Here is a 16,477-nt window from a genome sequence, read left to right on the forward strand (position 1 = left end):
CATAATAAAATTAATAATCAAATAAAATTATGAACATACATAACAAAATGTAAATAATCAAATAAAATTATGAACATACATAACAAAATGTAAATAATCACATAAAATTATGAACATACATAACAAAATGTAAATAATCACATAAATTTATGAACGTACATAACAAAATGTAAATTATCAAATAAAATTATGAACGTACATAATAAAATGTAAATTATCAAATAAAATTATGAACGTACATAATAAAATGTAAATTATCAAATAAAATTATGAACATACATAACAAAATGTAAATAATCACATAAAATTATGAACATACATAATAAAATGTAAATAATTATGAACGTACATAATAAAATGTAAATTATCAAATAAAATTATGAACGTACATAATAAAATGTAAATTATCAAATAAAATTATGAACATACATAATAAAATGTAAATAATTATGAACGTACATAATAAAATGTAAATTATCAAATAAAATTATGAACGTACATAATAAAATGTAAATTATCAAATAAAATTATGAACATACATAATAAAATGTGACTAGCCAAATAAAATTATGAACATACATAATAAAATATGACTAGCCAAATAAAATTATGAACATACATAATAAAATGTGAATAGCCAAAAAAAATTATGAACATACATAATAAAATGTGAATAGCCATAAAAAAATATGAACATACATAATAAATTGTGAATAGCTAAATAAAATTATGAACATACATAATAAAGTGTGAATAATCAAATAAATTCTGAACATACATAATAAAATGTAAATTATCAAATAAAATTATGAACGTACATAATAAAATGTGAATAGCCAAAAAAAATTATGAACATACATAATAAAATGTGACTAGCCAAATAAAATTATGAACATACATAATAAAATGTGAATAGCTAAATAAAATTATGAACATACATAATAAAATGTGACTAGCCAAATAAAATTATGAACATACATAATAAAATGTGACTAGCCAAAAAAAATTATGAACATACATAATAAAATGTGAATAGCTAAATAAAATTATGAACATACATAATAAAGTGTGAATAATCAAATAAATTCTGAACATACATAATAAAGTGTGAATAGCCAAATAAATTTATGAACATACATGAAAGTTATTTTTTCATTCCATACTTCCTTTTAAAATTGTTAATTATCATATTATATTTTAGCATTCATCATTTTTGGGAAATCTACAAATTATTTCAGGTTTTCTACAATATCATGATGTTTCTTTATTCCCTTTGGTAGATTTTTACGAATTATAAAAGGTTTTCCATACTCAGATTGTTCCATTACATTTTTGCTTATTCTTTACGTTATTTTTCTTATTTTTTAATTTCTTAAAAATACAATTTTATAAGGTGTATTCCAATTTATTTAAAAAAATAATTTGCATATGCACATTAAATGGTTTTTCTCCCTGAATAGTCAAATTTGAGGTTTTCCCATAATACATACCCGTAGTTTTATTTATCACGTATAAATATTATTTTTTTTTTACTATTTTTTAATCATATTCAAATATATGGTAAATTGCATATTCAGTATATTTGTATGAGATTATATATTAGCTTTATAAAATTTTTGAAAAAATGAAGAATTTATAGAATATAAAAATATGTTTTATTCTTATTAGCACTTATTTTAAGACTGAAGATGAGATATGTTTTTTTTCTTTTTTTCTGCTTTTTAATATTTATAAATTATAAAATAAAAACGGTAAAATGTAACGAAATAGCCAATGTTTCTAATTTGTCAAACACATTTCCTTTATCCTTAAATAAAATAAAAATAACAACGTTAGATGTATTAAGTGAATATAAGAAAGAGCGAAATATTATTACAAAGGTGTTTGAACAAAATCAACATGAAAATAATTACATTTTTATCAATGAAAAATTAAACTCCTATAATTCGATAAATATAAATTGTACATTTAAAGTGAACAAAAAAATCGACAAGACAAAATTTGTAGTGCTTTTAGTAAAACATTTTGAAGGAGATATATTTCGTAAAAATAATAAAATAGATCATTTAAAAAAATATGAAACATTTATATTTACAAACAGATATGAAAATGATTTAATCATTTCAAATTTATCACTTTTATTAGTTAATTTAACAGAAATTACTGGGTACTATAAATTTGATGTTTTTATAACAGACGGAGAAAATAATTTGATGGTTTTTAAGCTTGTAAAAATATTTTTGTATTTTCATAATAATATACCAATAATAGAATATCCAATAAAAATAGAGACAATGAAAAAAAGAAAAAAGAAAAGTATTATTATAGAAAATATTTGTAAAAATAAATTAATGATAAATAATAATTCATTAAATATATTTAACAAATTAGTTGTTCATGGTTTTAAGGAATATTATCCACAACCTTTAATTTCCAAGAGAGAATATTTTACACACAATTATGTTAATAAGAGTTTTGATAATATGGCTATTTCCATTATACATATGATTTTAATAATTGCTTTTTTTATTATATATATTTATTTTATTATTTTTTATATGAAATATAATATTAAAATTATCAATATAAGTTACATTAATTATGTATTTGTGTTTTCGTTTATATCCATTATTTTTTTGTTTATACTTTATGATTTGTATTTTAATGTTCTTGAAATTTATCCTATATTTATTTTATTTTTTTCAATTTTTTTGTTTTTTTTTTTTAAAACATTAACAAGTTTGGGCAGGCAGACTAATTTGGGGAAGGCAGGCTAATTTGGGGAAGGCAGGCTAATTTTGGGGAAAGACAAACTAATTTTTGGGAAATGCATCATATATATTTCGCTATATATATAAATTAATGGGCTTACCAAAATTAATGCTCTTCCGCTTTTTGCTAACAAAACAAAACTACTTTGCTGCAAAATGCGGTATTTATATGCGTATATTTATGCGTATATTTATGCGTATATTTATGCACATATTTATGCACATATTTTGTGCTAATTTAATTGCACATATATATAATATATACATGTATATACATATATATATACATACATACATACATGCGTGCGCATATGCACTCATAGGTACATACAACGGGAGTAAAATGCTCAAGTTAGGAAAACGTAAAAATAAAAAAGTTAATGCAATGTAAAATAAACAATAATTAAACAAATAAAAAAATAATAATAAAAAAAAAAAAAAAGGGAAAAGTGTATATACTATGTCAAGGATATGTCTTAAAATAAGGGAAAACTTATATGAATTGTTATCATATACATATATATTACAATTATGAAACGATATATAACACTAAATCGGTTATTTTTTAATTTCGATTACCAAATATACATGTATACACACTAAAAATAAAATAATTAATTTATAATACCTACTGAAAAAATGGTATATATTATACATATATATGAACAAAAAACCTTTAAAAAAATAAACACAAATGTATAAAGGAAAAAAAAAATAAATAAAGCAAAATGAAAAACCTATCATATTATTCTATTTTTAACACTTGGAAATATTTTATGAGAATGGTATAAAAATCAAATATATATATTAATAAAATAACTTCATAGCATATCATACAATTTTATAAATAATATTTTTCTTTCCTCCTCTTCATTTATATTAATGGTATATTTGTATAATAGATTTATTTCAAGTCTTGCTTTGTTATTTTATTTTTCTGTCTTTTTTCTTCTTCCTTTTTGTCAAAAAAAAAAAAAAAATTATTATTTGGCTAAAGTTTAACTAATTATAGCTATAACTATAGATATAAACACACTTCCCCTTCAAAATAATACTAATTATAAATATTTATTATATGGTAATATAAAATAAAGATGATAATTTTTGAGGAACGCAAATATGCACACAACCTATAACAAACTACATAGTTGTGTTATATTAACAAAAAATAAAATGACAAGATAAAAAAAAATATATATATATTTTTAGTAGCCAAATATAGTATATACTTGAACAGCTAGCTTAAAAAATATCGATATTTTGATTATTATTTTCTTGATTTTTCATGGAACTATTTTTTTCAAAAATTCCAAATTTGTCATCTGCACTAGTATTTATAATATTTGTTTGTGGTATTTTATTCAAATTTAATCTGTCTACATTTTCAGAATGTATATCATTCATATAGGAATAATTGCTATTATTACTATTATTATCGCTTGTAAAATAGCTATTAAAATTTGTATTTGTTTTTTTTTTGGAATGTGAATTATGTTTTGAATTAGCAAAAAGTCTAGCAATACATTTTTTTGCAGCCTGGACTTTTGCATTCCTTAATTCCTTTTCTGAAAGTGAACTATGATTACTAAAATTTTTATTTCCACTAAATTTCTGAAAATTGTTTTTTTCATTACTGTTGATAATTTCTTCTGTATTACTATAACTTTTTACATTCACATTTTGATTGCTATGGTTGTTATTATAATCATAATTGTAGTTAAAACTATAATTGGGAATATTTATCTCTATATTGCTATTATTAAGATTTTTATTATTAACTTGATTATTATTTGAATAATTTGTGTAGCCATTTTTATTTTTTAAATTCTCTGTTTTTTGTATATTTGAAGTATTGGAATTTTTTTCATGAGCCATCTCAAAAAACTCATTATTAACATTTGAGAAATCATTAAACGAATAAGAGTTTCGAAAGTTACCACCACTATTATTGCCACTATTATTGACACTATTATTTCCATTATTATTGCCACTATTATTATTGGTATTATTTTTCTTATAATCTATTCCTATTTCGTTATAATCTAAATTATCAAAGGAGTACATAATATTATTATTTGGTTGAGCTTTATAAATTAGGTCCTTACTAAAATCCATAAAATCATCATTTTTTTTTGCATAATCATTATTCTTTTTATTTTCGAATGCGGTTCCCGATTTAAAGTGGTCCACAATTCGTAGGGAATCAAACATGTCGCTAGACTCAGAGATATATTTTTTTTTTACACTATAAATGGTGGAATAGCAAAAACATATTAAAAAACATTGAATATGTAGGATACACAAAGTATAACAATCATTCTGACTATTACATAATGTTAATTATGATAGTATAAATAGTAACACATCAATGAAATAAGACTATTGTTATTTTTATAAGCTTACGAATTCGGTTCATTTTTTAAATTTGATGGTTCATTTACTCGGTGCTTAGAAGCATCATTTCCTTTGCTAAAAATGAAGAAATAAATAAAAAATGCAGAAATAGAGAAATGCGGAAAAAGACAAAATGATTAATCATATACATATACATATAGTTATAGTTATAGCGAATGTTGACTCAATACGAATGGTATGATGTTTTTCTTTTATAATTTTACTATGCTCAAAATTATCACAATATATATATAAAACATTTGCTGAATTAAACTAAATTGGTTACCTCATTTCAGTATTCGGCAGTGCAGGTACCATAATACTGTTTCTTGGATCAATACCTAAATAAATTAAATTATGAATAAAATTTCAAAAAAATGCATATATATATTCTCAATTATTGTGAATAAATAATATTATCGTTATTTTATTATTTTTTTTATATACCTTCTATATAATATTGACTTGGCTCTTTCCTATTAGAAGGGGCATATAGCTTTTTCTCATATTTATTTTTGATCCAATCTTGCATAACCCTAAAAAATAATATTATAATAGAATGTGTTAGCATAGTTAGCTATGTGTATCTACCACATAATCATTTTTTATGTAGTTTTTGGATTATATAAATGTTTTTTTTCTTTTTTGAGACTTACGCAGAAGAGTCTCCTTGTTTAGGCCTATATGCATCAGGCGGTAAATTATACAAGTAATATGCATTTGATAAGTCATTTCCTATAGCTTTTATGCACTATAAAAAAATAATAGTGATGGGAATAATATAGATAATAAATTTTAAAGCAATAAAATTTTTTACATAAATATATATCAATATAAGAGGTCTTACATGTATCCATTGTGGCATAATTTTATCCAATGTTAATGATTTTATTTTAGAAATATGGACTCCTAAATTTCTATGTATTCCTGAGCATTCTATACATATTATTATTCCCAAATTTATACTAGCCCATCTTGGACATTTTGCTCCACAATCAGCACATGTATTATTTCCTTTTATTTTAGTTAAATTTTCAATGTCTTTCTGATGTGAGGATTTATCCTTTGTATTGACATGCATGGTTTCGATATATTATCTTTACATATGTATATATATATTATATGTTTTTAAATTTTAGGAGTTTTATTGCAATTATTTTGGCACCTTTGTAGTAGTGCTAAACTTTTATGAGATTCATATAAAGCTTGGCTTCCATACACGAAAAAAAAAATACAGCATGCATATAATGAAATATAGATATATATATTGCAAATATAAAAATTAAACGTAATCAGTAGTAATTAAATCATTTGCTTTATATATTTTCTTAATTATGTTAAAAATGTTTGCATTTCTAAAATATAAAGAATTAATTTATCATAAAACAGACATCGTTATAATGTGGAATAAATTATTATAAAAATTGTTTATAAATTATAAATTTCAATATTTTTTAAATGCAGAATATGCTGCTTTTGTTGTTGAATAATCGATTACAATTTGTGATTTTTTAATTATTTCATTAAATTCAAAATATGTGTATATGTATAATATTAAAATTCTCAATCTGTTTTAAATTATAAATAATATAATTATTTCTTTTAAGGTACTGAATATTTGTATACACATTATATACAAAGTACAAATATAAATATATATAATATGCTATATATTTATATGTACATAATATTATATCTTATACATAATTACAGAAATAAAATGCTAGCTATTTTTTTTTTTTTTTTATGACTGTACATAAATATATAGATATCTTCGTAATAAAATATTTTTTTTCATTATTAAATCAAGCAATAAAAAAAAATTAACATCATTTTTACACTAACATTGCTTTTTATTTATATTTATATTTTATAGATATATGTATAATGTTTTTTTCCGTCTCTTGCATTAACTGTTCATATTTTTTTTTTTTGTAAATTAGCTATAAATTGTAAAAAAAAAAAATTAATTATAATACACTTAATATATATATTAAAAAAACGAATAATAATAATAATAAACCTATATATATAAGCATTAAACAATTGGAAATAAACAATTGGAAATAAACAATTGGAAATAAACAATTGGGAATAAACACTTGGGAATAAACACTTGGGAATAAACACTTGGAAATAAACACTTGTAAATAAACACTTGTAAATATTTTTTTATATTATTTCTGTACTTAATAATTTTTTTTTCTTATGTATAATGCTAAAAAATTTTAACTTTTAATATGAACGTTCATAATTTTATATATTATATATTTTTCAAAATTTTATAAAAATTATGATTAAAAAGTATGTAATGAACAAATGATGCGAAAATACGATATATGAAATATAGATTAAGGTACGAACAAAAAAAATACATATTTACCCATATGCATATATAATATAAAAATCGTGGAGAAACACCTTTATGTACACAATGATATATTTCGCCACAACAAAGAAAATAACAGCAAATATTTAAAAATGGTACTAATACAATAGAATAAAAATATATTTTTTTGTCCTATGTTTTTACTGTTTTAATAACGAATTAAAAATATATGAAAATAATAGCGCATAGGTACAAAATGTATTACATTAGTATATTAGGCGTGGAAGAGCTACATATATATGTGTGTACTTAAATGCAGAGTAGCTAGCCAATTATCAATATATTTAAATGAAATGTATTTTAATTTGTTTTATTATTTTTTTTTATTATTTTGTTTTATTATTTTTTTCTATTATTTTTTTTTATTTTTTTTCTGAATGTTTGACATTAACAATAAGTTGTATATGTCCCCAAAAGATAAATGGGTTAATTTACAAATCACGAAAAAATGATTTTTTTTTTTTTTTGGTGGAGTTAGATATATGAGAATCTTTTACTTTAATTTGGTAAAAATCAATAGAATAATCATGAGAAATACTTGCTAATAAATTTTTTTTATTATTAATCGCTAGTTTTTCAATGGAGTCACCTGTATTGTTTCTTGCAATTACATCACCAAGTTTATTTGGGTTAAAATGAGCAGTTTGTATTAAACCATCTGATGTACCGAATATAATTGTATTGTCATTTATTTTAACAAAAGTGTTTATCATGTTTTTATTTGTTTTTATTTTTGCTTCTACACACCCCCATGGGTTTCTTGAAAAAACAATTATATTTCCACCCATTGTTGTACTTACAATTTTTGAATTTTTCGAAATAAAATTACAACATAAAAACTCATCTTTATATTCTTGTGATATGGTATTAGAATGAATTCTTTTTTTATTTAAAATGTCAAATAATCCTAAATATCCACCAGAGGCAACAACGACTGAATTTTCTTCTTTATCTAATACCATACTTGATATAGTATCATCAAATTCTTTTATTTTATGGATAGGTTTATTTGATTTGTCTCTTATGTCCCAATGCTTTATAATACCTGACTCATCTGCTGTTAAAAATGTATTTAGTCCTGTATATAAAATTGAGGATATAGGATGTTTATGGCATTTATTTGTCCATAAAATATCGCCAGTAATATCAAACACGGAGCATTTGCTGTCTGAGAATGCTGCCAAAATATTTTTCCCGTTATTTGAAAAGGACACAAATCTAACTGATTTTTCATGATTATCTATATTCCATTTTTTCTGAAACTTTTTTTTTTCCTCTTTCAATTTATATAATAATAAATTTCCATCTAATAAGCCAGTACATATAAGATCTAATTTTGGGTGAAAATCAACGTCAAAAACTAGGCTCTTACATTTGATCGATGTATATATATCATTCATTTTGTTCGCAGCTTTAGGCACCGATTTTGTCAATTTTTTGACACTATTTTATATCTCAACTTTTTGACACTATTTTGTATCAGTTTTTGTTACTTTCTTTTTCATTTTTAGCATGTACTCTATCCATATAATCTGGATTTATTTTGTATGCCTGATATGTACATTTACATGTTTAGTGTGAATTTATTAATGGGGCTAATCAGAGACAATGCTAAATTTAGTGCATAAATAATATACTATTTGTTAAATAAAAAAATGGGGATGTAACAAATTTGGGGGGGATACTTGAAAAAAACAAAAAAAATTATAATAAATATTAAATAAAAATATACGAAAACGCCAGATAAATATGTACGAAATAAAAGTATGAAAAATATATCAATATGACTATAAAAATTGCAAAAAAAATTGCAAAAAAAATTAGCAAATATTATCAAACTAGCAAATGTTATCAAATTAGCAAATGTTATCAAACTAGCAAATGTTATCAAACTAGCAAATGTTATCAAACTAGCAAATGTTATAAAATTAGAAAATGGTAAAATAAGGAGACCTTGAATCGTGTTATAAATGTTTTAAAAAAATAAATGCGTTTTTTTTATCGTATAATTCCCGACATATGCAGAGTGTTGTATTCCGTTTCGTATTTTAGGAAAAATATATTCTCTTATAAAAAGGAAGAAAAATTACTTATCCATATATATTTACGCACAAAATGAACAATGAATAAAATTTTGAAAAAAATTATATTATATATTTATTAATATATGAAAAAAAATTATATATCCATATATGTGTGATATATTATTTTACGTAATGAAAGTACATATATGTATGGATATATTTCATGGGTAAAATGGATATGCTTGATAATAGCTAGTAAAAAATAATTATGGCATAAAAAATAACTATGGCATAAAATATAACTATGGCATAAAATATAATTATGGCATAAAAAATAATTATTATCTTGATATATACACAAATTTTTTGTTCTTGGGCTGATAAGAAAGGGAAAAAGAGAATGTCATTAACATATTTCTAAACATAAGGAAGAAATTTAAATTGATGGGTTTTAACGAAAGGTGTGCATACTAAGTATATATAGACATATATTTTGTTTATGACATTATTTATTTTAATTTGTAATAAAAAGGAGTAAAAAATGGAAATGTCAGATATGAATAATAAACAAGTTGGAAACACATTTAAATATAGAAATAAACGTATAGTAAAAGAAATAGATGATATTCATGAATTTATAAAAACATATCCACATACAAATGAAGAATTAAATAAATATTTTATAAAAAAAGATAGACAAAATTCAGTATCACCATTTAAAAGATTTATTTTTTATATATTAACACAAATAGCAAGTATATTAGGGGTATGTATAATAATATTTTGTGTAGGTTTTTTAATAGGTAATAATATATCATCAAAATCATCTATAATAAATTCAATAAATAACAGTTATTATTTACCAAATAACATAGGAGCAGTATTAGTTATTGACAAAAACTCGACTAAACATAATGATACGTTAAGTGATGAAAATAATGTTTTAACCTTAAATATTATAATAAATTTTAATTTTAGCTATAATAACATATTTATGGGAACATTGATAAGTAAAGTGTTATTATATTATTATCCAGCAAATGAAATAAAATTGAATCCAAATGACTATTGCTATAATGTAAATAATAAATTTGGTTTAAGACAAAACAATGATGATTTTGGACAAAATAAAAATGATTTTGGACAAAATAATGATGATTATACTTTTTTTTTACAAGATGAATCATTAGTTTTTTTAAATTATTCAAATAAAGAAAATAAAAATATAAAAATAACATATATAAATGATTTATTATTTACGAATCTGAAATCATATCCTATTGCAGGTTCAGATATTACTATATCACCAGGTATAATGTATGGAATCAGTTCTATTAATACATTAGCAAGTGTTAATTATATTATTAAAGATACAGAAATTCAAAATAATTTATTAAATGATTGTAAGTTAGGACGAATATATTTACGATTAGATTTAATTGACCCACGTATTAAAACAATGTTTTTTCGTTTTAAACCACAAATTGGTATTTTCCTTCCATTCAGAATACCATGTATAATAAAAAAAGAACATACCGTAACAAATGAAAATAAAGAATTTCGGGAAAATCTTATCAAACACCATAAAATGCAAAGATCTGCTATTAAAAATATTAGTCTTTTTATGAATTAATACTTTAGAATCTTCGAACGGATTCGCAGTACCAAATTTATTTGGTTGCATATGATTTTTTCCAACCAAAAAAAATAAAAAATAAAAAATAAAAAAATAATAAAAAAATAATAAAAAAATAATAAAAAAATATAATAAAAAAATAATAAAAAAATAATAAAAAAAATTATTGTTTATTTTATTATTTTATTATTTTTTATTTTTTATTTTTTATTTTATTATTTTTTGCTATTGACTTGCTTTAAATATATCGCATATTATAAATCTTCTCATTTTGTTTTTGTGATATTTTACATTTTTATTTCACAATTATAAGTACAAAAAAATGGTATTATATATTTACACACAGTTTTATTACATTTGAAATACTGTTATGTACATATAAAAGGGGGAAAAAAAAACCCTTAAGTTAAACGCTTAAATTAATATATTATCATATTGGCTATATTTGATTTAATTCTACAACAACTATATAATTTAATATGCGTTGAATTTCTACTTAGATTTTTTTTTTTGATAATATTTATATTTTTTTCCATTAAGTGTTAATATAAATAATTTCTTTATATAGTCAATAGGATGATAATTGATTTTTTATTTTAAAGTTTGTGTTTTTGAAAAATATCATAAAATTTCCAAAATATAAAAAGAAAGAACTATATTAATTATTGCTTTTATTATACAAAATATATTTGCTATGTTTTTTTAAAAATTTAAGGAATGTAAATTAGGAAAAATAATAAAAGGGAAATAACACAAATTATTTTTTAAGCGCATAATCAAGGCATAATATTTATATGTATTTTAATATTTCTTAGTTTGTATATAATTGTATAATAAATTTTAAATGGGAAGAAAATGTACAATAGCATTTAATATAATGTGTACATATATGTTGTAATCTGCCATTTATATTTTTAATTCAACATTGGATTTTGTTTATGTTTATACTATTTTTTTTTGGAAACTTTTTTTCATTTTTTAAAAAAAATATTATATGCATAGGATAAGTGTAGGATGTACAATTGCCTTTGAATAATTTTTTCTTTTTACGAATAAAAATGTTACAATAAAAAATAATGTATTACAAATATTGCATTACAAATATTGCATTGCAAATATTCATTACAAATGTTATAAAAAAGAGTGATGAATTTCTTTTTTTCAATAAACTCACCATTTCGCTTTTTTTTTTTTTTTTTTTTTTTTTTTCATTTTGGCTATTTATATATTTCTTTATTTTATAATTTTTTAGTAATCGCTTTACGAATTTTATCAAGTAGTGATTGGTAATTTTCTGCGCAGTTCGCATAAAGAATAATTCAATATGGCATTTTATTAATTTAAAAAAAAAAAAAAATGTGTTAAACATGATAAAAATAGGAATACAAAATGATTTAGTACAAGGAGATGAAGAAATTGATGGGCTAATAACTGCTAAAGAACTTTTCGAAACACATTTAAAAGTTGAAGATAGAATTAAATTAATTTTTAAAAATTTTGATTCTCATGAATATGTTAATAATTTTATGGAAAATAATAATTGTAAAGAAGATGAAATAGATAATAATGATTTGAACAGTAGCTTAGTTAAAAATCCAAATGATGAGAATGAGGAAGAAGAATGGAAAGATGAACAAGAACGAATAGAATATAAAAAAGAATTAAATTTTTTAAAAGAAAACCCATTACATATAAATAGATGGAATAGCTTTTTGGAAATATATGATAGAGAAGAATCTTATGAATTATTTTTACTTATTTTTCCTAGATGTGTTAATTATTGGACAAAATATGCAGAATTAAAAATAAAAAAAAAAAAATATAAAGAAGCATATAATATATATCGTAAATGTATAAATTCAAATATATTTGATTTGAAATTATTTACATCCTTTTTATATTTTACATATCATACATCATCTATTCATGAATATATCAGTTTTTTATTTGAAGCTTTAAAATATGTAGGAACAGATATAAAATCTGGTTATATTTGGGTTGAATTATTATATATATTAATAAAAATATATAATACTAATTTATTATTAAATAATGATATACAAAATTTATTATATGACCCATTTAAAAATATAAATAATAATAAAAAGAAAAATGAAAATAAAATATTAATACCATCTGAACAAGAGCAAAAAATATATAAATCTTATATACCGAATAAAAGTGGAAATATAAAATATATAGATCATTATACAAGTGAAGATAAATTAAAAAAATATTATTTAAGCTGGTTAAACAATCCGACTAAATATTTAGATAAAGTATGGAAAGGTTTTTGTTCTTATGAAAAAACAACAAGTTTGAATTTTACTAATAGTTCCTTATTTATATATAATAGTCAATATACAAATTCTAAAAATGCATATAAAGAATTGTGTATGTTATATAAAGAATTATATAATTTCAAAAAATCTAAACTTGTTATAATACCAATTAATAATATAAAATGTAAAATGGAAAATAATTTATTATATAAAAAATGGATGAAAATTATAAATTTTGAAAAAAAAAACCCTCTTAAATTAAAGCTATCATTAGTACGTAAAAGAATTATGTATGTTTATGAACAAGCTTTAATACATTTACAATTTAATAGTGATCTTTGGTTTTCTTATTTTCAATTTTTATTATTAAATAAAAAATATGATTATGCTATTAGAATTATGAGAGAAGCAATTGAAATTTATCTTCCTTTTGATGAATTATTAAAACTAAATTTTGCATATTTTTTTGAAAAAAATTCATTAATTAATCAAGCACATTTTATATATCAACTAATGATTAATGATATTACGAAAAAAAAAAAAAAATTTTCTTTAAATCATTTATATTCAAAAAAGGTATTTAAAAATTTACCATATTCTTATATAAAGTGTAAAAGACAGAAAAAAAGAAAAAGAAAATTAAACAGCCAAAAAGACACAAATTCTATTTTGTGTAATAATGGTGAAAAGGTTGCTAAAAAGGAATTATCCGAAGAAGAACAACAATTAAAAAAAACAAAACAGATCGATTCGGAAATTGAAAATATAGAAGAAAATAATGATAATATAAAAATAAATGAAATATCATTTATGGTTGATGAATATATAAAAAAAAGATTTAATCAATCAGATTATGAAAAAATAGATGAAAGAAAAAATTATTTCGTAAATTATATAAATATAGATAAGAATAAAAAACGAGATTTTGTTTATACACATTTTTTAAATTTTATTAAAAGAAATTATGATGATACAATTTGGAGATATTATGTTGGAATTATTTTAAGTGAAAAAAAATGTTCACAATATATGTATTATTATTGTGCAAATATGGAAAGAAGATTATTAAATAATGAAAAAAGAGCTACATATATTATGAATGAAGGATATGAAAAATATTATAAAAAAAAAAAATTTATTTTATATTATATAAATTTTCTTTTAGAAAAAGGTAGTATTGATAAAATTCGATGTTTAGTGTATAAATATGTTCATAATATATATTCTGATTTTTATAAAGAATATGATAAAAAATATGGTGAGAATAGTAACATAGATTCTGTTACTCCATTTGGTGTTGATAGCAGTGGTAATAAAAAAGATGTAAAAACAAAAATGACTCAAAATGAGTTTAATCAATTTGAATCACGGTATTTAAAATTATTAAAAAAAAAAAATAAATCATGTGAAAAAATTTGGAATTTATTAACACAGTTGGAAATATTATACGGGGATATTCAACACATAAATAAAGTGTATGAGACTAAATTAATGTATGAGTCAGGTTATAATTTTGATGAAAATAAAAATATTCTTTTAAATTTTGGAAATATTTCGAAACAAAACGAAATTATGATGTTAGAAGATAATTCTATTACTGATATACTTTGTAAAGGATATTTGGAAAATTTAAAAAAAAATGATATTGATAATATATCATATAAAATAAACTTAATTAATTCTCAGTTATTTGCTGGTACCTCCTTTAAGGATACCTTCTTTTTTTTCCATCCAGGAAATAGTATTAACGTTTTATCGATGTCACCTTTTAATAATCTTAGAAATGAGAAAAAAAAAAAAAAAAAAAAAAATAATAAAGATAAATACGATGATAAGGAAGGTAATACACCATTCAGTGTTGATCAACAAGCATATAAAGATTATTCAAATTATGGTGATGAAAATGCAACAAGAACAGGTTTATATAAAAATATTGGAAAATACCGAAGAGTGATTAAAAATGAAGCTAATATGGCTAGCTCAAATGGGAAAGAACATTGTCTAAACTCTAAAAAAAAAAAAAATTTATATAATAAAAATAACCAAGTGAACGCTACATATGACTCGTTTAACTTTTTGGACGCGGAGTATTATACAAAAAAAAAGAAGAAAAAAAGTAACAATAATAATAATAGCAATAATAATAATAATAATAACGATAATGTTGCCGATGGGACCGGAGAATTATCGAAAAATATGGAAGGGAATAATCCAGTTAATTATATAAGTAGGCCAGATTTAAAAATGATGTCTATATATAAGCCTTTTGAAAATATCAAGCATTTAGAAGAAGGGGAAAAAGGTGGGGGAACAAATGTGAATAATAGAAACACAAGAGTTAATGAAAATAAATATTTTATGAGTAAATTAAATAAGGGACAAAAATATGAAGATACAAAATTACTTTTAAAAAGAGAGTATTTTGCAATGCCAAATATTATAAATGATTTTTTAAGTTTATTACCCAAGGAAAATTCAAATTTAAAATTGTCAGACAACTCAATCGATTATTTGATGACATCATTGCAGAATTTGTTTATACCAAAATTAAAGGACTTTCCCTATGAGCCCATACCAGTAAAGGATATTATTAAGCTTAAGGAGGAATTAGATAGCTAGCTTTATTTTATGTGTATATGTTGATAAATCCGATTTAACCAACTTTAGCTTTCCCGTGGTGCATATTTAACTATGTTGTAAAGTAATAACATTCGGTCACATGTGAAATAATAAATAAAGAATGAAAAGATAAATGTTTCATTTTTTTCGTGTTTTATGTTTAAATTTTTTTAATTTTCAATATTTTTTCAAAAAATAAAAATAGTATAAAAATAAAGCTTTAATTTTTTGGCTTTAACTAAGCAAAAAAATGTATGATTTTTTATACAATTCCAAAAAACATATTACATATATTTAACATAAATGAAGAAAAGTTTTAAGTATAAAATTTGAGTATATAATTTTCTATATAATTTTATTCA

At 21.1% G+C, this 16,477-nt stretch overlaps 5 protein-coding genes across 5 annotated transcripts; 3 read left to right on the top strand and 2 right to left on the bottom strand.

Moving 5' to 3' along the window:
* Window positions 1–1,688: 1,688 nt before the first annotated feature.
* PY17X_1244100 (conserved Plasmodium protein, unknown function) lies at window positions 1,689–2,777 on the top strand (the record flags this gene model as incomplete). The annotated part of the gene is made up of 1 exon (XM_022956902.1): window positions 1,689–2,777. The coding sequence occupies one exon, from the start codon at window positions 1,689–1,691 to the stop codon at window positions 2,775–2,777; it is 1,089 nt and encodes a 362-aa protein (XP_022812735.1).
* A 1,236-nt stretch (window positions 2,778–4,013) lies between these two features.
* On the bottom strand, window positions 4,014–6,246 carry PY17X_1244200 (uncharacterized protein; the record flags this gene model as incomplete). Its single annotated transcript, XM_718987.2, has 6 exons — window positions 4,014–5,016; window positions 5,175–5,240; window positions 5,452–5,506; window positions 5,613–5,701; window positions 5,822–5,916; window positions 6,013–6,246. The coding sequence occupies 6 exons, from the start codon at window positions 6,244–6,246 to the stop codon at window positions 4,014–4,016; spliced, it is 1,542 nt and encodes a 513-aa protein (XP_724080.2).
* A 1,739-nt stretch (window positions 6,247–7,985) lies between these two features.
* On the bottom strand, window positions 7,986–8,954 carry PY17X_1244300 (uncharacterized protein; the record flags this gene model as incomplete). The annotated part of the gene is made up of 1 exon (XM_718986.1): window positions 7,986–8,954. The coding sequence occupies one exon, from the start codon at window positions 8,952–8,954 to the stop codon at window positions 7,986–7,988; it is 969 nt and encodes a 322-aa protein (XP_724079.1).
* A 1,165-nt stretch (window positions 8,955–10,119) lies between these two features.
* On the top strand, window positions 10,120–11,211 carry PY17X_1244400 (conserved Plasmodium protein, unknown function; the record flags this gene model as incomplete). Its single annotated transcript, XM_718985.2, has 1 exon — window positions 10,120–11,211. One exon carries the CDS (start codon window positions 10,120–10,122, stop codon window positions 11,209–11,211), a length of 1,092 nt encoding a protein of 363 aa, XP_724078.2.
* Window positions 11,212–12,581: 1,370 nt separating this feature from the next.
* On the top strand, window positions 12,582–16,115 carry PY17X_1244500 (conserved Plasmodium protein, unknown function; the record flags this gene model as incomplete). The annotated part of the gene is made up of 1 exon (XM_723104.2): window positions 12,582–16,115. The coding sequence occupies one exon, from the start codon at window positions 12,582–12,584 to the stop codon at window positions 16,113–16,115; it is 3,534 nt and encodes a 1,177-aa protein (XP_728197.2).
* Between the last annotated feature and the right edge of the window lie 362 nt (window positions 16,116–16,477).

Source organism: Plasmodium yoelii, assembly GCF_900002385.2.
Source record: "Plasmodium yoelii strain 17X genome assembly, chromosome: 12".
In the NCBI taxonomy this organism is placed as follows: domain Eukaryota; phylum Apicomplexa; class Aconoidasida; order Haemosporida; family Plasmodiidae; genus Plasmodium; species Plasmodium yoelii.